The 22,583-nt window shown below is 43.8% G+C and overlaps 1 protein-coding gene across 1 annotated transcript in view; it reads left to right on the forward strand.

The window, feature by feature from the left end:
• The first annotated feature begins 1,477 nt into the window (after positions 1 to 1,477).
• Positions 1,478 to 22,583, forward strand: part of LOC139468545 (intraflagellar transport protein 140 homolog) — a 32,517-nt gene continuing 11,411 nt past the window's right edge. The window contains exons 1-19 of the mRNA XM_071250593.1: positions 1,478 to 1,598; positions 2,725 to 2,874; positions 3,763 to 3,984; positions 4,175 to 4,305; positions 10,249 to 10,397; positions 10,977 to 11,152; positions 11,662 to 11,750; positions 12,041 to 12,147; positions 12,660 to 12,799; positions 13,222 to 13,425; positions 13,942 to 14,020; positions 14,265 to 14,356; positions 16,477 to 16,604; positions 17,407 to 17,682; positions 18,183 to 18,351; positions 18,968 to 19,099; positions 20,336 to 20,562; positions 20,850 to 21,027; positions 22,245 to 22,435. Of these exons, the coding sequence (XP_071106694.1) occupies positions 2,731 to 2,874; positions 3,763 to 3,984; positions 4,175 to 4,305; positions 10,249 to 10,397; positions 10,977 to 11,152; positions 11,662 to 11,750; positions 12,041 to 12,147; positions 12,660 to 12,799; positions 13,222 to 13,425; positions 13,942 to 14,020; positions 14,265 to 14,356; positions 16,477 to 16,604; positions 17,407 to 17,682; positions 18,183 to 18,351; positions 18,968 to 19,099; positions 20,336 to 20,562; positions 20,850 to 21,027; positions 22,245 to 22,435 (2,834 nt within the window). The 5' untranslated portion in view covers positions 1,478 to 1,598; positions 2,725 to 2,730. The remainder of the gene's footprint in view (positions 1,599 to 2,724; positions 2,875 to 3,762; positions 3,985 to 4,174; positions 4,306 to 10,248; positions 10,398 to 10,976; positions 11,153 to 11,661; positions 11,751 to 12,040; positions 12,148 to 12,659; positions 12,800 to 13,221; positions 13,426 to 13,941; positions 14,021 to 14,264; positions 14,357 to 16,476; positions 16,605 to 17,406; positions 17,683 to 18,182; positions 18,352 to 18,967; positions 19,100 to 20,335; positions 20,563 to 20,849; positions 21,028 to 22,244; positions 22,436 to 22,583) is intronic.

Here is a 22,583-nt window from a genome sequence, read left to right on the forward strand (position 1 = left end):
ATCTCCCCCTGCTTCAATATACCATAGATTGCGTATTCGGCGTATTTGCAGCATATAGGAGTGAGTGAGTATTTTGTTACACCGCTTTTAGCAATATTCTAGCAACATCACGGCGGGGGACACTAGAAGTGGGGCTTCACACATTGTACCCATGTCGGGATTCGAACCCGGGTCTTCGGCGTGACAAGCGAACGCTTTAACCACTAGGCTACCTGACCGCCCCTCAGCATATAGGAACACATCATACCCCAGTCCAAATGCCTAAATAATCAATGCAAACAAAAAATAAATTCCTGAAGAAAAAAAACACCGGGAAGAAAAAAAACACCGGGAAGAAAAAACAAACACGTCAGATATAATAACAATTTAATCGATAGATACATATAGACAATTAAATAATCTCGATAAACTAATTACTCATGAATTCCACCCCCCACCCCCCACCCCCACCCACACCCACCCCCCACACGCACACACACACACACACACACACACACTCAAACAGTAAAATCATAAATTTATCATAATCGCCACTGGACAAGAAAGATAGAAAGATATTTTTATTTAGAATACGTGTTATACGTACAGTTAGTTCACGTGTTTCATACGCATACGGTCTGTATATAGTTATGGTACAGTCAATGTCTATTTGTAAAACGGCAGAAGTGTCCATAAAATACGTATGGCGACTGAATCAGATAATTTAAAAAACGTAACTGAAATTTGATTTTTTTAAATAAATGGACTGAATTTAGACATTGACTGTATACATACTAATATATTCGGCTAGCTGATAAAAATTAATCTGACCAGTTCCGATTGAACATAGAAATAGTAATGTACTACATATTTCATGTAAAAGAATGAGAATGATATCTTAGTATCAGTTCTTGGCTTCGAACAAATTTTATCTCGGTTGCTTGGATTCCGTGCTGTAAATAAACAGGTTAAAAGCCGACATGACCGAGACTCTGTCTTCCAAGGTGCACAATTTTAGACCCTAATGAGACCGCGCATTCTAGTCACAAGAACAGTTACAAGGTAGCTTGGGAGGAGTAATCTCCCTTTGAGATTAACCTAACACTGTCTTAAAAAGATAAAAAGAAATGCACGTATTTTTTTATTACTCCCACAAGTCAATTTATTAATATGAAACGGTGCATGAGAAGAAATGCGATTTCCGGTGTTCGAAGAATGAAAGACATCATAAATAGTATCAGAATGTATTGTACTATTTTCTCAATAACTGTTTAATTATTAGTAGTTCTTTCAGGTATTCGCATATTACATGATATTAAAAGTCAGTTTATAGTACTAACTGTGAACCTGTTATGTATTTGAAATATGTTCGTAGTATTTGAGCTTCACATTTATGCACTTTTGTTTGTAATTATCATGTCATAGAATTGGTATTTGTCATATCTAACATATGTCATTGGGTATATACTATTGACGTCTCATCCGGGCGCTACATACTTTCAACATGTCGGCGGCCGAGGTGCTGTGACTGATGTGGATGGCATCATAGTAACCACGGTAACCTAAAAGAGTAGATGAAATCAAAACACAGCAAGCGTTTTGGATGAACAGGATCACATGTAAGATTATATGTCAAGTTCTCGACCATGTACATGTATTTGATGTGACTATGTCGGCATCGTTTGGCGTCGTTGTGAATGTCAACAACTCATGGTGGAACTTCAAGTTATGCTCAACGCCTCCTAAGTTGCTCATAATCCCATGAGACAGGGATACATGCATCTTTTTGATTTATGGCAAGCATTTTTCAAACGTGAATTCAGGTAATTTCGTTTCACCGAAGGTCTATTCTGTACCATGTTTAACTTGTATTGTAGACTCTAAAATTGGAAAAGATCAAATTAATTTTCTGTCGTTTGTCAGGATTCTCCATTAGCAGATCATTATGTATTTATTTTCAAGTAAAGACAATATGGAGTCAATAACCAAACGTGAAGTACTGTGTGAATGATGAGCACTAGTTCTTGTCAATGTCTGTCCCAAAATAAGAATGTCTACTCAGTCCAATTACTTATTATTCCTATGGTGATTTCCAGGTTAATTCTATCCTCTGTAACCTGTGCTTATTGGAAGACTGTGAGGTCACTAAATGGTTTGTGCAGTCAGCTTGTGACTTGGTTGATTGCCATGATTGCATGTCATTATACCTTAATGGCATTGGACAGTGGTTAAAATACCATGTATTCTAAAGAATGATTACTTTGTTCAAAACTTTGTCTTTTTCAAGTATGTGTCACCATGACAGCTGCTATATTGCCAACACAATGTAAAAATTTGACTCGCTTTAAAAGTACAGGAATGTGTTTGATGCCATATCCATTGTGTTTATGTATCCTTTGGGCATTTTGGAAGGATATATAAACAAAATATCCTTGATACGATTTAGAACCCTGAGTACTCCCTCAATATCAATTATGCTTGTCACACAATCTATATCATATCTGTTTTATTTGACACCAGGAATGTTTTGATAAAATATCAAAAACAAGGTGAAGCATGTTTATGTGTGGAATGTTTCATGTCTGTTAGTAACATTAGAACATGTGAAGGCCCAAGTGAAAACCATGTAAAAAGGGGGATGAAATATTTATTTCTTACTAATACTAGTTCAGCGGTTAGGTTAAGTTCTGTTGTTCATGATTTTATTCATATATTATTTTCATTATATTAATGATTGTTTTGCAGTGAGACATGGCTGTCTACTTTGATCACCGCTTGGAGACGGACCAGGCTGGCATCAGTACAGATCTAAAATGGTTCAGTGGGAGTCCACTGCTAGCAGTTACATCCTACAGTGATGATAATGGAGGTGCTGTCACATTTTACACAGAGGAGGTAATATTAATCATAACACATTCATATTTATATAGCTCCATTTAGAATATTTGCTTCATTCATAACCGTGATAACTAGAATGTTAGGGTTTTTTAACCATGATTACAGCATCATTCATTTGTCATGATGATAATTAGCATGGTTAGTATTTTACCTTCATCAAGGTATGTCAGCTTTATTCTGTTGATGTGGATGGAAGTCAGAAGTGACACTATTATGAGGTTGATTTACTTAAGAGGTATGCTGCTAACAGTCCCAGGGCAATAAATCGCGAAAGTGAGGGATTTTAATCCCAAATCACTTATCCTCGTAGTTGACACGTCTACGGGCTAAGTGATGTAGGGTTGGGACGGGTAACTCGGGTACTCGGGTTGGCTGGGTACTGAGTAGGACCCGGGTACCCACAGGACTACCCGGACCCGTGGTTAGTCACGTGATATATTGTTTCATGACAAAAATTCACTATATAACTACATGGTTACACAACAATTTTAAATCTCTAATGTTCACATTTCTTTCTGACTGAACACATTCCTATCTCTTGACACCAACAGCAGGTACCCAGGTAGGGTCAGGTAATAGGGTGTGGGTACCCGGGTAGTAAATTTGGACTCGTCCCAGCCCTAAAGTGATGCACATAAAATATTACATTAGTGGGTAATCGTTGTAGGCGTTGCGTTAAGAACATCAAGCATATGTGAATGTCATAGAGAGAAATTTACCACTGTGGGTTATGACCAGTTAAAAGAGATGACTTGAACTCTCATTATTGATCATGTGTTCATTTACTTTTTGTTACACTATAACACTATAAGGTATTAACATTTTGTATGTGCTGATGTGATATGTCTATGTGACACGTTTAAAATGTTCAACTTTCCATTTCAGGGAGAAAAGTTGCCCAATACACATCTCCAGAAGAACTGCCATGTGACGTCGGTGTCATGGCATCCAAACAAGAAGATAGTGGCAGTGGGATGGGAGACAGGAGAACTCCTCATCTGGAATGAACAGGAGCGTAGTCTCCATGAAGCCATACAGATGCATAAATCAGCCATCAGTGTCTTGCACTGGAGTTCTAATGGCACCAGGATTGCATCAGGAGATAAGGTGGCCATAATTATTATGATACTAACTCTCTTTTGATATAACTTGTCATGAAGTCTTTTAGTAATATGTGAGAATACATTTCCCTAGCTTTATTTAGAATTTTATAAGCTTGGTTTACCAACTACATTTAATCTAGCACCAACGTACATGAATTGTAACATTTTAAGCATGTGAAGTATTTCTGTTCCAGTCTGGAATCCTTATTGTATGGAAAGTAGATACTAAAGGACGCCTGAACCCCAACCCTCTCTGTCAGCACCACATCCAGGAGCCACTCACACACATCCTAGCTAGACCGGCTCCACCCCCAGATCCAGCCTCGTGAGTTAATTACTGTATTATATACGCAGTAGGATGTCTCTATGGTCTCAGACTGCATTAGGATCGATCACAACCCACTGATTTGAAATTACATTAAGTAATACGTTACCACTGTTATACCGAGGCTGTTGTCTCCCACAACTGCTGCTATAGCGAAATCTACCACAGAGATCTCAATTACCTCATGCAGCACGTGCGTAGCCACCTAGCTGCCATGTGACACCCTTCACTCTTGTTTCTTCGCTTGCTCTAGCAAGACGTACAATAAACTGCTCAAGCGTTCCTGTTTCTCCGACCATTCGGTGATATTTATTACTGTTTATTCTCTCTAATAAACTGTGCTTTTACGGGGCGTTTGCTGTAACTACACTTGGAAATATTTTTCCCGCCAAAAGGAAATATTTTTCCCGCCCTTTTTTTCTATATACTTGCGGGGTGTCTCGTATGCACGTTGCGTCTTACGTTCCCCTGTTCTAGTATATCTTGGGTTTTTTACATCACTTATTCCTCTATATGTTATATGTGTATGTTCTATATTCCCATTGCTCGTTTATTTTCTTGTGAAAATACCCGTTTGTGACTATTTGTGGTGCGTGTGTTGTAACCATGTTTTGCTCTTTGTTCATAGTACAAACAAAATGTCTGACATGGATGTTTCGCCGTCCTCCAACCCCTCTACCCCCGCAACCAGGAGCTGCGGGGTGTGCCGCAAGCGAGCGTTACCGGCTGTATGTGCAGTCCGTTTCCACCCCTGTGGTGGCCGGCTCGTCCAGTCGGGGTCCCCTTGCGGGTACCACCACCACGGCTGCGGCGGATCCCTTGGCGGCCCGTGGGCTGTCCGGGGATTCCGTCGCGCATTTCTTGCATAACTTGTGGACTCCAAGCTGGCGGCCTTATCTCAGGATAGGCCGCTGGCTGTTCCGTCCACGGCCACTTTGGTGGCCGCGGGGTTGGACGCGGGGTCCACCGGTACGGCGGCGGCTCGCGTGGTCACCGGTCCTTCCCCCGAACCGTTGCTCTCGCTATCGGTTAAGGACCGCGTGGCCATGGTTTATGACCTCTTTGAGGACATGCCCCGGCCGGTACCGCGGGGAATCCACGACTGTGGGTTCCTCCGAGGTATACGATGAGTCTTCCGACATGGCTTTCCCCGCATCAACCTTGCTGCGCGGTATCAAGCCTTCCTTGGAGAACGCCTTCGCGGCGGCCTCCGGTCGGGGTCTCCTTTTGCCTCCGACGTCGTGGAGAAAGGGTTTATTCCCGGTACATGACCTTGCCTTTCCCGAGGCTGGTCCTACCGCGGAGGCCCATGTTGAGCGGTTGGGTGTCCGTGCCCCACCGGCTGCTACGGTAACGCAAGCTACCTTGCACCAGCTGGACGCCCTCGCTCGGCACTCCATGTCTCACGGAGACACTTACTTGGCTGCAGCGGCCAGTCTGGTCGAAGGTTCTCCCACGGACCGTGACCAGCGCATTTACAACTGCCTGCTCAGTTTAAATGCTTCCCTGGAGTACGTTGCCGAGGACTCTCGGCACACACTTGCTCTTGTTGGGTCCCTGCATAGGCGCCTGGGTGCCGCTCCTAACCGGAGCGCGCCCCAGGCTGCTGCGGCCGGTAGGTCTAAGGGGTCGGGTTCTTCTTCCTCTGGGAAGTAGTCCCGCCCTGAGGGCTCCGGTATGGGCAATCAGCTGCCCTTTCGCGGAAAGATGGGGAACTGGGGGAAGCCCAAGTCGTCTAAGGACGGCAAGGGCCCCTCCAGGTGACTCTCATTGGAGGGGTTCGTATGCCGACAGCGCCAACTTCGGTTGGCCCTTAGGCGAACCCGAGTCACTTGGCCCTGGACAGTTGCGCCTGCCGCAGCCTGTCAGGGCCCCCTCTCCTTCCCCAGTGGGAGCCAGACTCCAGACTTACTGGGAGAATTGGGAACAAGTGTTCGACGACCCGTGGGTGGTCAACACGATTCGGTACGGCTATCGGCTTGATCTCAAAGCGAATCCGCCGCTCACCGTTGCCCCGTTGGCAGGTTTCGATTCGAAACCAATCTTCCCATCCTCGCCGATGCCATCGGCAGGTTGGTGGAGAAGGGGCAGTACGGGAGTTAGCTCTACCAGAAATAACACCGGGGTTTTACTCCAGGATATTTCTCGTTCCCAAGTAGGACAGTGCCGAACTCAGAATGATTCACACGTCCGCTTCCTGGCTGTTCACCCAGTTAACCACCCCCATAGTGGGGTTCCTCCACAGGAGGGGTGTCCGGTACTTCGCGTACCTGGACGACTCGCTAGTAGCAAATCGAATGACGGACACCCTGTCACGCCATCTCGTTTTCGCACGTCGGCTCTTGGAGCAATTGGGGTGGATTATCAATCTCCCCAAGAGCGAGTTAACCCCTTCTCTGAACTTGCTGTTCGGAGATCGGTTCAACACGGTGTCCCATCGCCTCTTTGTCCCCCCAGACCGGTGGCACAAGATTCAGGCGATGATTGCAAAAGTCTTAGCAGTGCAACAGACTGTTCACTTTTGGGAACAGCTGTTAGGGCTACTTGTATCAGCCCAGGAATGCACCGAACGGGGTCGTCTCCAACTCCGCCCGCTGCAACGGTTTATAATCCAGTTGTTAGCAACGGAGGTGAACAGTGCGACCGTCGCCCTCCCGGATCGGCTCCGACCGCATCTGGAGTGGTGGACGGTCCCTTACAATGTCTTATCAAGAGTCTCTATGCGGCCCTACCGGGCCACGTTGAACCTGTATACAGACGCCTCTCTAGTGGGCTGGGGCGCCCATCTAGAGGGGGTGGTGAGCTCGGGGCTGTGGTGCATAGACGAACTAGGTCTTCACATCAATTGTCTCGAGTTCAAGGCAGTGATCAACGCAGTCAATCACTGGAAGCATCGTCTCGTCGACGCCCGGCTCATGCTGGCGACCGACAACACGACAGTAGTGTCCTATGTGAACAAACTGGGGGGAACCCACAGTCACTCGCTACTCGATCTCACGTTCGAGTTTTACGCTCTGGTGGACAGTGTCCCGTGCCAGATACGCGCCCGTCACATCCCAGGTGTGCGGTACGTACTGGCCGATGCTCTATCGAGGCCTCAGGATCCGAGCCCCACAGAGTGGATGCTGAACCCAGTAGTGTTTCAGTGGCTGTGCGAACGTTTGGGTCGTCCGATGGTCGACCTGTTCGCAACGTGGTTCAACAATCAACTCCCGTTGTTTGTATCACCAGTCCCGGACCCGAGGGCCATCGATCACGATGCTCTCGCTTTAGACTGGACGGGCTTGGACGCTTATGCTTACCCGCCGACAGCGTTGATACCACACATTCTAAGCCGGCTCCGAGGAGTTCGCTGTCGAATGTTACTGATCGCGCCCATGTGGCCGAACAGATCGTGGTACCCCGACTTGCTGACCCAGGTCACGCAGTCGCCACTTCCACTGCCTGTGAGACCGGATCTCTTGATCCACCCTCACACCCGTCAGCTTCATCCAAACGCAGGGCAGTTCAATCTGCACGCGTGGATGTTGTCACCGAGCGTCTGAGGAGTAAAGGTTTTTCTCGCCGGGCGTCTCGGGCATACGTTAGTATGCATCGTGATTCTACCCAGAAGGTGTATAATGCACGTTGGGTTATTTTCACGAAGTGGTGTTGTAAACATCACATTCATTCGCCAGATAAGGTATCTGTGCAGGATATTGCTCGTTTCATGTCTCACTTGCGAGAGACCCGGAAACTCTCCGGGGGTTCCATTGCCAACTATATCTCGTCCGTTGCTACGGTACGGGACGTTGCTATGGGTACCAGTCTCTCCAAAGAGCCGGTGATACGGGGTATTATCAAGGGTTTCAAACAGCACGATCTTAAGAAGGGACGCCTATGGGCACCGGCCTGGGATCTTTCCCTAGTGTTGCAACCACTTACGGAAGCTCCGTATGAACCCTTGCATTGTGCTTCGTTCCGGCATGTGACTTGGAAAACAGCATTTTTCCTCTCCTTTGCCACGGCGGCACGTGTATCCGAAATTCATGCACTCGATGTCGCCAAGGTACGATTCGATAGGGGTGACGAAGGAGCGGTCCGCCTGGGCCTGCTCATGTGCTTCGTCGCCGATAATCGGGCAAACGGAGAGAGAATTCACTGTAAGATCACTCAAAGAAATCTTACATCCTGCTGATACTGAGGACAGAGCGCTGTGTCCGGTTAGGGCCCTTAAGTATTATCTTAAGGCTTCGAATGAACGTAGACAAGGGCTTGACCGTCTGTTCATATCGTGTAACCCTAATCGCACGGTTGACATAACTCGCAACTCGATTGCGTTGTGGCTTCGTTCTGTCATCAATCTGGCGTACCGGTCTCGGGGGTTACCGGTAGCGGGGTCAAACCCGCACGAGATCAGGGCGCTAGCGGCAACATTTGCCCTACACTCGAATATCTCTGTTCGCAGAATATTACGAGGTTGTTACTGGCGTTCTGACTCGGTTTTTGCCAATCATTACCTCAAACAGGTCGCTGATGCCGTCGTGGAGAGTGTGCACTGTCTTGGCCCGCGGATCACGGCGCAAGCGGGCACCTAAGGGGTGTGCCCAGCGCAATTCCGAACTCCTCAGGCATCAGACCTTGCACGGTGGTCAATCTGGGTCGACTCCAATGTTCTCACTGCCGTGGGTACAGGAGTTGGGGTCCCGCAAACCAGCGCACTCACACCACAGGTGAGGGCGGCTTTTTGTGTGCTTTGTCCTTATTTGTAATTTGACAATTATGTATTTAATTGTCTGTCGTGTATCCCAACCTTGTGATGCATGCTTACAAATACTGGAATTAGGTCACGCGCCTAATGCATACTTTAAGTAGGCTTGCTCTGGGATATACGGTCTGAATGAAATTAATTTCCCTCTTTTCGACTGTTTAACCTGATCTAAGATTAAGCTCACGCGGATACAGTGTTCTCATCCGCTGCGGCGATGAAATACCTATCCAGTGGGGCCGTTTGGAGTCACCAATCGTTTTGGCAATGACGATTGAGCCTTACGGTATGCGCTTGACAGTGCTTTGGTATTCCTATAGGGTAACGCCTAGCTAGGTGCATGCGCATCGAGTGCTTCCGCCTTGGTGTTTACTTCCGCTGGTCGGAAGGAACGCTAGCAGTCAGGATTCGGGTTGTAGGTGCTCCCCACCGCCTACTGTGGTAGTCAGCCTCGGTATAACAGTGGTAACATATTACTTAATGTAATTTGTAGAATTTTCCTATTCGGAATATTCTATAAGTAATACGTTACCACTGGGCTGCTGCCCGCCCGTCCGTCCCTCGAGCACTTGCTCTCGCAAGAGACAAGAGTGAAGGGTGTCACATGGCAGCTAGGTGGCTACGCACGTGCTGCATGAGGTAATTGAGATCTCTGTGGTAGATTTCGCTATAGCAGCAGTTGTGGGAGACAACAGCCTCGGTATAACAGTGGTAACGTATTACTTATAGAATATTCCGAATAGGAAAATTCTACAAAATATTAATGACTGATATCTGTAATAAACATGATAAAGTCATCTAAAATGTGAAGGTAATACCTTGCAGATCCATTTGTGTTCTTCCTCATACAAATCAGTTCTTAATCCTGTCGGGGTTAGAGCTAAACTCAAAAGCTTTACTGGCCCGAGAAAAGATGAAGACCCTTGTAATGTTAAACAATGGGGAAATTTGTACTAACCTGCAGGATTGTACCAGCCTGGGCTAGTGTTAGATTCGACCCCTGCATGTAATGTTTGGTTTATAATGATGTACGTTTGGAAATTGATCTGCTTCAGTTCATACTGTCCTAGTTTTGAGGAAGGAAGCGATAGTGTTTCTTCTAACATCTTGCCTCCTTATACAACTGAAGAGAAGTGGGTGAATGTTGTGTGAAACCTTGTTATGATGACTCACATTTGAACTTGTTTTGTTTTCAGAGACATTGCAAGTTTGGCCCGAGCAGCTGTGAGTGGGGACGAGAGTGCCTTGGACATGTTTAACTGGAAACGAGGGAAGAATAATTCCAAGACAACCAATAGCTTTGGCCAATCTGAATCACTGTCTTTCTTTGTTGGTGGTGCCAGTGGTGAGTCCAGTCTACCAGTCAAACATTTATTATTGGATGGATTTTATTTTTATGTTTCATGAAGTGCATATATCATGATATATATGTTCTTAATTCCCAGCTTAGAATTCAGCTTAGTTCCCTTTGGTATACCATATATACATTGTCTAGACTGTCGAATGTAAAGCAAGTAAGGATAAAAAAATAATAATCTTTACTCAAGACTCATAAAGTCTGCCTCATGTTTTGTTTTTATTTCCATTTTAAAATTTTTTTAAATCTTTTAATATTCCACATCTCGAACACACAACCCGGTTGTTAAATGCTACAATACTTAAGAGCGACATGATTTACCTGAAATTATTGTAAACCAAATTTGGTTACATTCTTGCTTGAACAACCAAAAATAAAAAAAAACACCACCTGTGCAATAATTTCAAAAGTCATTGATATACTTGATAACGTTACATTATGTTAAACTAAGAATGAATGAATGCAACTGTTTTCTTGCCCTAGAGTAAACATCGTGATGTTTTAAGATGCTTGTGCACATACTGCAATATCTAACTCCATTGTTGTGACTATGGTACGTTTATACAGGTGGAGTTTACTATGTGAATGAGAATGGACAATGCATACAGTGTTTCACGGTTGACTCGTCAGTACGGAAAATGCTGTATTATGATGACAAGAACATCCTCATAACAATCACGGACAACATGATGCTTACACAACATGCTGTACTTCTTGAGGGAGACACCAAGGAAATGATCAAGGTAAAACATCGTCTCTTCGTGTTGCGAGTGAGTGAGTTAAGATTTAACGTCACATCGGCAGTATTTCAGCCATATTGTGACGAGAAGTACATTAATGATACATATATTTATACAATATAAAAAGCTGTCAACGATGGACAGTACAATTACTAGAATATCACAGAGTCTATTTAAAACTAGTTGAAAATATATAAAAGTCTTAATTATTAGTGAACAATACAATAAATAAAAATGGGCTAGAGATCGTCCGTAACTAAAGGGAGATCACCATACCAGGGACCATGGGGACTTACAGTGCCTTTTCTTCCTGCATCGACCCCGGCAGGATTTATATTGTGTTGCATTCTTTGCTACTATTACCGTTATTATTCCAGAGACTTAAGCATGTCCAAGACTTCTTGTAAATGGACTTTCTGCACGGAATCCAAAGAATTGCACAGACCTGACATGATAACACAGAAATGTTTGAAATATGATTGTTAACTTATGAGCTGATTTGCGTATTTCAGGTGAAGCTGAGTGGGAGGAATGAGGAGCCCCACATCATTTGGGCAGGGAAAGGTTTGCTGGCGACTGCCACGGGAGAAGTGGCCATCAGGTGAGTGCACCTCAAGGGAACTTTGTCTTGTGATCTGACTCTAGAAAAATAAGGGAATATAAGTCTATGTTGACCTGGCTTTTAGACCATTTTCCGTAGATTTTGCCCTTGTTATTTGTGGTGTCATTATGTAAACCTAGAGTGAGTAAAAAATGGCTGGCTTAGACTATTGCCTGCACTGCAAACTGACTAAATTAAGCCAAACTCACTCAGTGACCATACCATTGAGTCATGTTATATGTGAGTGATGATTCATCATTTTCATATGTTGGTACCACTATTTTGAACAGAATGTGGGATCTGGAGCAGGATGACAACTATGTGTTGAGTTTGGATGCCCACAGCAGCTACGACAGCAATGAGTCCATTATGTGTGTGGCATACTGTGCGGAGAAAGGTAAGAACTGATGGAACTTGTTTCAAATGCTGCAGTGAAATACGCAAAGTAATCAATATTGATTCAGGTTTAACTAACATAATGTGTGGCAAGTGCTGAAGTGAAAGATTCTAGAGGAATTACTTCTGATTTAAGTTGAATGAATATTCTCTATAAGTAATCCTTTGATGCCATATTGTGTGTGTGTGTATGTGTGAGTGTGAGTGTTTGCTTGTTTGTCGTTTAACACCGCACTCAGCTATGTTCCAGCTATATGACGGCAGTCTGTAAATAATCAAGTCTTGGTCAGACAATCCAATGATTGATATAGCAAGCATCGATTTACACAATTGGGATAAGATGACATGCATCAACCAAGTCAGCGTGCCTGACCACCAGATCCTGTTAGTCGCCTCGCATAGTTGTCTCTTATGACAAGCATGGGTTGCTGAAGACCTATTCCACCCCAGATATTCACGGTTTGTGTGGGAGTGAGTGACCTTGGATTAACACCACTTCCTTGTCTTGTATAGGCATGTTGGCTGGAGGCACTAACATGGGGAACGTGGCGTTGTGGAAGTTTCATCCGACCAACAATCGTAAGATAGAGGGAGAGGACAAGTGGAAGCTGCAGGCGCCGGCAACTGTGGAGGGTCCAGTCAGACAAATACAGGTACAAGGAGGGTGGAAACACACTCTACCTCTCCCAGAATGCAGTAATAGCATGCTATAGAATGGAAATGACTTTTCAAGGACAGATATTGGAATTTGCTTGAAAATTATTCATCCACATTGTAGAGATGTCTACCAAGTGTATATTAAAAATATATGCATATGCATATAGACCAATGAGGTATTTATACAAACATTGCACTTATTGCAAAGTATTCAGGTAACGTTTTGACAGGTTTGAAGAACAAACAAATCTGAAATGTCTGAGTTTACCATGTTTACAAAACATTCCCAAACCAAGCAATAAAACTAAGTCTTTAGGGTTTCACTCACATTAACAGTAACATTTCCTTGGTGCCTAATTCCCGATGATCATCATGTGATGGTTGTTCTGCATGTCCTGACATGTTCTCCTGTCTCCAGTGGGGAAGCAACAAGACACTGATGGCCATCAACACCATCGCCAACGTCTTCGTCCTGAGTGAGCAGGTGATGAGCTGCAGCTACCAGGACCAGACAGCGGTAGTTCAGTATGGGCCGAGCTCTCTGTCCATAGAAGTGTTCGCTACTGGAAACCACCATGACCTCAAGACGGACATCCAGGTCAAGGGGGTCTGTACAACTAAGGTGAGGTGTTTTGGGGATATAAGTAATATATTAGAAAATCAGTTTTTCAATTTTAAAAAGTAAAAGATAAGAAAATTGTTTTGTCAATTTCAAATTTTTTTTATAGTGAAATCATTTTGTTAGTTTTAAACAAAAATTGATAATGAAATTGTTATGCCAATTTATAAAAAATAGATAAAAATCACTTTGTTGATGTTAAGTTTGCCCAAGACTACATTCAACAATACATTGTCCATTAACAGACTTTGTTTATCTTGTTGTGTTTGTCAGACCATTGGGTTAGGGGTGTTTTTTCTTCACGGTGGTAATTTGGTAGCTTATGCATATTAAGTTAGGGTTTCTATGATTCCAAGAAATATTCTGTTTTATTTCAGCTTAAGGATAAGGTGACTGAAATATCTGATGCTTTGATTCTAATTGTGCTCTGTGGATTAACTGTCTTCGAAAAGATTGAGATGTTTCTTTAATAGTATGTTTCAAGGTCTCCTTACAATATTGATAATAATTCTGTTTTAGGATGTCCTTGCTGTGTGGAATGGAAAACGAGTCATCATCTATGAATATTCAGCTGACAAACTAGTCCTGAAGGCTGCAGGTAGAAGTCTTTAAGAACATCAAACAGATTAAAATGATTACAGTACAATCAAACTTTGAACTGAATGCATGAGATTGAACCATTACATATGGTTGTGTGTGCAATGTTAAAAGTAATGACTTGATATAGTGTTGTGCATATAATAATCACATTGAGTTGCATGTCCGAATACATTCTTGGAATCATCTTCAAAGTTCAACTCTGTCCCTTTTCTTCAGATGAAAACGATTCTGTTTATTCCCAGGTTCATTCACCACTGAAGCACAGCTTGTCTGCCTGTATGAACAAAATGTGTACACCATTGAGGGAAACAAAGTGCAAGTCAGAACATTCCAGGTATCACAAAGATTTCTTTCTGTACATATAGTAGAATCCATTCTAAATGAGACTTGATGTTATGATGATTAACTTACAGCATCAATAGGGAGATAACAACTTAATGAGACGTTTCCATTACACAGTTGTAATAATTGTGTCATGCAAAGTGAGGTTATCTCCCCTGATTGAATCCAGTGGAGGCAAAGTTTTGACTGCATATCTAACCCCCGTCAATACTTCCCCGGCTTGTATCCGCTGCGTTCCTCCGTCACCTGTGAAGACATGTAGTAAGCCAGTGAAGTGAGACCATTCCTAACTCCCTGAAGTCACGTGATGGCAACTGTGTGCATGAACCGTGTGAGAACTCTACCATTACTTAAGAAATAGGGGCGTTCTTGTAGCCTAGTGGTTAAAGCTTTGCTCGTCAGGCCGAAGACCAGGGTTCAATTCCCGACATTGGTACAGTGTGTGAAGCCCATTTCTGGTGTCCCCCGCCATGATAGCGGCGTAAAACCTCAATCACTCACTCACTCACTCACTCACTCACTCACTCACTCACTCACTCACTCACTCACTCACTCACTCACTCACTCACTCACTCACTCACTCACTCACTCACTCACTCACTCACTGTCTGTGCAAGAGACAATGACCACAGGACTTTTATTTCTTATATGAGATATCCACATTGTGTACATCCTCTCTAAGGATCATGATAAAACATTCCAGGTATCACAAAGATTTCTTTCTGTACATATAGTAGAATCCATTCTAAATGAGACTTGATGTTATGATGATTAACTTACAGCATCAATAGGGAGATAACAACTTAATGAGACGTTTCCATTACACAGTTGTAATAATTGTGTCATGCAAAGTGAGGTTATCTCCCCTGATTGAATCCAGTGGAGGCAAAGTTTTGACTGCATATCTAACCCCCGTCAATACTTCCCCGGCTTGTATCCGCTGCGTTCCTCCGTCACCTGTGAAGACATGTAGTAAGCCAGTGAAGTGAGACCATTCCTAACTCCCTGAAGTCACGTGATGGCAACTGTGTGCATGAACCGTGTGAGAACTCTACCATTACTTAAGAAATAGGGGCGTTCTTGTAGCCTAGTGGTTAAAGCTTTGCTCGTCAGGCCGAAGACCAGGGTTCAATTCCCGACATTGGTACAGTGTGTGAAGCCCATTTCTGGTGTCCCCCGCCATGATAGCGGCGTAAAACCTACCTCACTCACTCACTCACTCACTCACTCACTCACTCACTCACTCACTCACTCACTCACTCACTCACTCACTCACTCACTCACTCACTCACTCACTCACTCACTCACTCACTCACTCACTCACTCACTCACTCACTGTGCAAGAGACAATGACCACAGGACTTTTATTTCTTATATGAGATATCCACATTGTGTACATCCTCTCTAAGGATCATGATAAAACATACAAGCTTTAAAAATATTTACCTGTATTTTAATAAGGATGACTTCCTGAATAGAATCCGACCTCGGTAATGTCGGACAGGTAGTTATTTCACGCATATTCTCACAATCCTCCCGTTGATTACCTGTTGGTTTTCTCCCAATACTGATTGTTGTGTCTTTCTCGCTTTTCAATGCAAATGTTAGGCCATTGCTTTTATCTGCATTGTCCACCTTCATATATAGGGAACAACTCACTAGACACTCCCCTCTCAAAAAGACGTTGACTAATATACAAAGTCATCAAGTTGCGAGCACATGTTCGAATCTCCAGATATGATGTCATGATAGAACAATGTTTATCGTGAAATAAATCACACTTTGTTCTTCATTGTTCTTTTTGATTTATCCTTAAGCTATCTAATATATGAAATTAAAGCATTGTCATTGTGTAGAGCATAGAGGCACAAGGCTGTGGCACATGTTGCACACATCACGTGGGAAGCATTGCTGATAGTGCAGTGTATGCTTCACACTCACGGGTCTGAGCACTTGCTGGCTTTCCTCCACTGTTGGTTAGAAGCAGCTCTTAGTATTCACAGGTGATGGAGAAGCACACTGTTTACAAATCCAGTTTGCTCTAATAAACCTTTCTTTTGCTGTTATTTATCCAGCATGTTTGCTGAACAATGTCTCAACTGTTGTTTCCAGGGAACAATTAAACAGCACATGACATTTTCTGAGGTTGAGGGAAACCCCTGCTGTATCAACATCTGTGGTAACTTCTTGGCTGTGGCCACAGAACATGGAACCCTCCGAGTCTACGACCTCTCTCGCAGGTTGGTCGTGTTGAAAACATGAGAAATATTAAGCACAATATTGTTACAAAGTGTAGTCCATACATACTTCTAGAACAACATTGTTAGGTAAAGGATCTGCCATACCTTGTAACAGAGAAAGAAATATCAGCAACATTTACCAGTACACTATGTGTATTGCTTATGATTAAATCTTGGTGAAATTAGGATTGATTCAAGGCCATTCTGATCATGCCATCTTCCTCTGGCAGGGGAGTTAACTGACTGTAAAGTCCAGTTTCCACCCTTGCCGTACCAGGCTGGAATTTGTGGGCTTGATCATAGCACCACCACTGGTCATCACAAGTTGTCCCTTCTATGACCCTCCCATCAACCAATCAGATTCCACTTCTCATATCACATGCATTTGCTTCAAACAAAATGGCGGCACCCAGTGAAGACGATCTGATCGATAATCAAGATCTATATTGTAACAAAACAGGTCTTACGTCACAAAGTGCATCAAATCACGTGAGCACCTTGATTAAAAAGATGAAAAGATTTTGAAAATATCTGTTCATGCCGAGCAGTACACATGCGTTACAAATCCTGCAATTGACAAAAATCAGAAAGGCAGTTGACAAACCGGATGTGGATTTCTTTACGTAATTTTGATTGGACTCGTTAGTCCATCCAAACTATAACTCCATAATTCAAGCCTAGTTTGGCAAGGATGGAAACAGAACTGTTGCAGTCCGTTAACTCCCTTGCCCCAGGAAGATGTGATCATGAGAGAAATAATACTTGAATTATTGATGATGCTAATATATGTTCTTTACTTCAGGGAAGCGAAGGCCCACAGTAATCCAAAGAACATATCTGAATCTGTCCATGACTTTGGCACCATTCTTTCCGCCCGCTGTAACTGCTCCGGCAACAGAGTGAGTGTGATGGTGAAGCTGCAACACAACACCTTTGACAGCAAGTTGTACGTCTGGGATGTTGAGACAGACAGTGTACAGTACTTCAACTTCCAGACGGGCCGGGGGGAGCAGGACGACTACCCCCCTCCTGACGGGGCTGAGGAGGAGAATGAATCCGATACCAATGATGCTGAAAGGTATGTGCACTACACATTGCAGAGGCTTGGAGGACTTATCTAAAGTGCCTTCAGTGCTTACTTGCTCACTCACTGTAATTTTACAGTTCCTTCTGAACAAGTAGAAAGGGGTATATGTGCCTCAAATGTCTCAGGCAGTGATGATTATGATTCTGTAATTGAGAAATCTGTCGATTCAGGAAGTAGAATCAACTAGCAACCAAGCCCCAAATCTACTTTCGGAACCAACAGGTCCTCATGATTTCTGACTTAAACCATGTTATGGTTGATATCTATTTCAGCGGTAGAAACTAACATGTTTAATCCACTAATCCTTGTAACGATAACATATGTCCATACCCTTAAAAATACTAGTTCTTATGATACCTTAACTATTGGGCAATTTGGCAAGGACTAGGACTAGAACCGCTTCCTAACGCTGTATTTTCTCTATAATTTTGCATAATGACATAAATGTCAATGTCCAGAACAGTCAATGCATGTATGTGAAATTCCTCTAGGGGTAAGAACCAGGCTGCGAAGGACATCGCAGGTCGACGCCCGACATCTCACTACTGGGACCCCCTTGAGCCCAAGCTGCTGGTGTGTGAGGCTATGGCAGTGGAGCAGGAGAAGAGCAGGGAAATCAAGAGGAAACCATCTCTCACTAAAGCTGTTGATGATGGCCCGGTAAATACTGGGGAACTATGATAGGAAAGGGCCCAATACCACAAAGCCATCTTAACGCTATGATTGTTGTAATCTGTGTTATAAGTATGGGAGTTGCCATTGTCTTAGTGCTAAGATCACTTTGCCATAAATAAGGTTTGAAAAACTGTTCAGAGAAACTTAAGGCTTAAGAACTAAAAGAATTGGTTCTCAGGCAATGACTTTTGAAAATATGGTGCGGGTGGGTGATGGGCTGGGGCTATTATGTGACCAAATAAAGAGTTGTGTACCATCAACCTGGAAAAGGGCCGGCCTCCCTACATAAAGAAGCTCTCAAACTCCTGCCGACATGACCATAATACAAGATGCACAGTAAAGCAGTGCGCATGTAAAGGGAAGTAACTGCCTGCTATATTGTATTGCATTGTTTTTAATTATTAGGGTGTTTACATTTTTTTTTTAATGGAAAACCCCCGAAATGTGCGACAGACTTTATGATGATGCGGGTGGTGCCTGAGAACCAAGACTATTATTTTGGGGGGCCTAACTTTACCTATTTTGTACTGATTTCTGTAAGATGTTGGTTGTTTGCAGCTTTACAGCTTGAAGTCAGTAATATGTTTTGGGTGTTTTTCAGGTTGAACTGATGGTGGTGTCTCTCTTCTGCACACAAGAGAATGGTATCCTCATTCAAGACAGCTTCAGTCTTCCCCCACAAGTCACTGCTCTCATGGGAGTGGAAGTTCCCTATCACTATTTCATAAAGAGGGTAGGTCATTTCAAGAAGTCCTTGTAGAATAGAAGAATGAAAATCAATAGATATGGTCCCCACTTTGGATGCTGAGTTAGACGTGGTCCCCAGTTGGGATGCTGGGTTAGACATTGCCCCCAGTTGGGATGCTGGGTTAGAAATGGTCCCCATTTGGGATGCTGGGTTAGACATGGCCCCCGTTGGGATGCCATGTTAGACATGGCCCCCAGTTGGGATGCTGGGTTAGACATGGCCCCCAGTTGGGATGATGGGTTAGACATGGCCCCCAGTTGGGATGCTGGGTTAGACGTGGTCCCCAGTTGGGATGCTGGGTTAGACGTGGTCCCCAGTTGGGATGCTGGGTTAGACATGGTTCCCACTTTGGATGCTGGGTTAGACATGGCCCCCAGTTGGGATGCTGGGTTAGACATGGCCCCCAGTTGGGATGCTGGGTTAGACATGGCCCCCTGTTGGGATGCTGGGTTAGACTTGGCCCCCAGTTGGGATGCTGGGTTAGACATGGCCCCCTGTTGGGATGCTGGGTTAGACATGGTCCCCAGTTGGGATGCTGGGTTAGACTTGGCCCCCAGTTGGGATGCTGGGTTAGACATGGCCCCCTGTTGGGATGCTGGGTTAGACGTGGCCCCCAGTTGGGATGCTGGGTTAGATGTGGTCCCCAGTTGGGATGCTGGGTTAGACTTGGCCCCCAGTTGGGATGCTGGGTTAGACATGGTCCCCAGGAACCTCTGCTTGTGTACAAACCACCATGATGGATCGGGTGGTCAGACTCAGTGACTTATAGCATGTCAATGTACCCTGCACGTGGACTCTGCCTCATAATATCAGGGGCGGTGGGGTAGCCTTGTGGTAAAAGCATTCAATCGTCATGCCGAAGACCTGGGTTTGATTCCCCACATGGGTACAATGTGTGGAGCCCATTTCTGGTGTCCCCCACCATGACATTGCTGGAATATTTCTAAAAGCAGCTTGAAACCATGCTCACTCACTCACTCATAATATCAATCACTGGTTTGTCTGGTCAAGAATCGTTTATTTACAGGTCACCATCTTATAACTGGACTGTTGATGATTGTGGCATCAACATCAAACAAATAAACGGATAGTCATGGTAATGATGCTGTAAGATTATTATTGAAATCAGTGTACAACCTCCTCCCTCGCTCCTCCTTTTTTGGCTTTCTGGACATCTTTGCATGTCACTCATTCCCTTTCTTACTGACTGTTCTATTTCAGCCGGAGAACACATCATCCGAGGCTGCCAATCAGCAGGAAGACAATGTGGTCAAATCTGAGACTGGGACAGCAATCTACCCCAAGCTGGTGTTCAGGAAAGTTCTGCGTGACTTTGTTGGTCTGGAGAACAGTGATAAAGGCACAAGAGATGCCATGATGAACTTCAGCTACTATCTTACAATAGGCAACATGGACGAGGCGTTTAAAGCTATCAAGCTCATCAAGAGGTATGTTGTGACACACAGTCCTTGTCCTCACAGTGCTGTTTTGGAATGTGTTTTGTGGCTTTGGGAGGCTGTACTTTCAGATGATAAAGTACATGGGTAGTTCAGGATTTTAAGTCTATTTTTGAATGAGGTACAGATGTTTCAAGGTGCTGTTAACTTATTGCATTAGGTATGCTTGTCGTTCTTATCATTTATGAGTAAAGGCTACTTCTTATCTTATTTTTAGATGATGTAAAACCTGCCTGACATGATTGTGTATTTATTGATCTGTGTGGTTTGTTTGACAGCGAGTCGGTGTGGGAGAACATGGCCAAGATGTGCGTGAAGAGTCGGCGGCTGGATGTGGCGTACGTGTGTCTGGGCAACATGGGGCATGCTCGGGGAGCCAAGGCGCTGCGCGAAGCACACCGAGAAGCTGAGCTGGATGCCAGGGTGGCCACATTAGCCATACAACTAGGATTGTTTGTAAGTACTGGGATGGAACTACGCAGTCTGGAGGCTGTAGATTATTGTCAATACATTGAATATTTCAACAATTTTTGGAAACTTATCAATGTATTTTCTTTTGTTTGTTATTAACCTTCTCATTTTAATTCCTCTGATGAATGATAATTGTTGTTACTGTGAATCCTTCACACACCATTTATAATTCTGTACCATGTTCATTATTCAGTCTTGCTTGACAACAGTATAAGGATCTATACCAAAATATTGTCCATGTGTAGTCAGGGGACGAACATGGTGAACAATCCTGTGAAGTAGTGATGAGAAACTTTGTGCATGTCAGTTACTTAGAATATTAATGTCACTGTAAATATACATTGTATTAAAGTTTTCCATTCAACTATGAATATTAACATCATATCTCATACACCTTGCACAGTCCTCAAAAACAAATATTTGTGAACATTGATAAGTTTAAATTGCTTGATAGGCATTTCATAGAAGATGATGGATGACACCGTTGACAAAAACGTCTTTATTATACTGTAATACCGACAAACAGTATACTAATTACACGTCTGTGTTTAGTCAGGTATTGGAATAAGGCCATGTGTAACTCAGGAAAGTTCTGTGTACCCTACTGTGCATGAAGTTTGTGGAAGCCTACCATTGCCTGATATTGAAGCAATGTGTAGAGGCTATGCACATGGTACATAGAGCTGATGTTTGTTTGTTTGTTGTTTAACGCCGCATTCAGCAATATTCCAGCTTTATGACGGCAGTCTGTAAATAATCCAGTCTGGACCAGACAATCCAGTGATCGAGCATCGATTAACGCAATTGGGATACGATGACATGCATCAACCAAGTTAGCAAGCCTGACCACCCGATCCCGTTAGTCGCCCCGGAGCTTCACGGGTCTAGTGCTGATGTAAGCTGATGGTCTGAGCACTGGCTGGTTTCCTTATCTCTGGGACTAGGTCGCTGCTTCGTGTCCTGGTATAAAATAGTGACTACCCTAAAGGGTCCGTATGTATTCACGGGTGATAGAGGTGAAGTTTGTTCACATGCTTCTTGAAGGAACTCTGACCACACGTTAGAGTCATGGCAACAGTTGATTTACTACTCCTGAGTTTAGGCCACTTTAAAAATGAATAAATTAAGACATTAAGGGATTGTGTTTAATTGACCACTCTGCAGTTACTGTTATTTTGACATTACAATTTTCTGTACTAAAGGAAGATGCAGAGAGGTTACTGAAGAACTGCAAGCGTTACGATCTCCTGAATGAGTTCTACCAGAGTGGAGGGCAGTGGGGAAAGGCCCTGGAGACAGCTGAGATGTACGACAGAATCCATCTCAGGACCACCTACTACAACTATGCCCGGCATCTGGAGGAGAACGGAAACACATCAGGAGCCATTCCAAAGTGAGGACAATAAACAAAAGAAATGTTCATGGCCTCTCAGTCCTATTCTTGATTATGCATGAGGTGGCTCAGTGCTGCCGCATTTTGCTGTGCTGAGTTTAGTCCCTTAGGTGTGCCTGGATCTTATAATCATGGTTTTAAATCCTAG

Source organism: Haliotis cracherodii, unplaced genomic scaffold (assembly GCF_022045235.1).
Source record: "Haliotis cracherodii isolate W230 unplaced genomic scaffold, xgHalCrac1.p SCAF_2, whole genome shotgun sequence".
Taxonomy (NCBI): Eukaryota; Metazoa; Mollusca; class Gastropoda; order Lepetellida; family Haliotidae; genus Haliotis; species Haliotis cracherodii.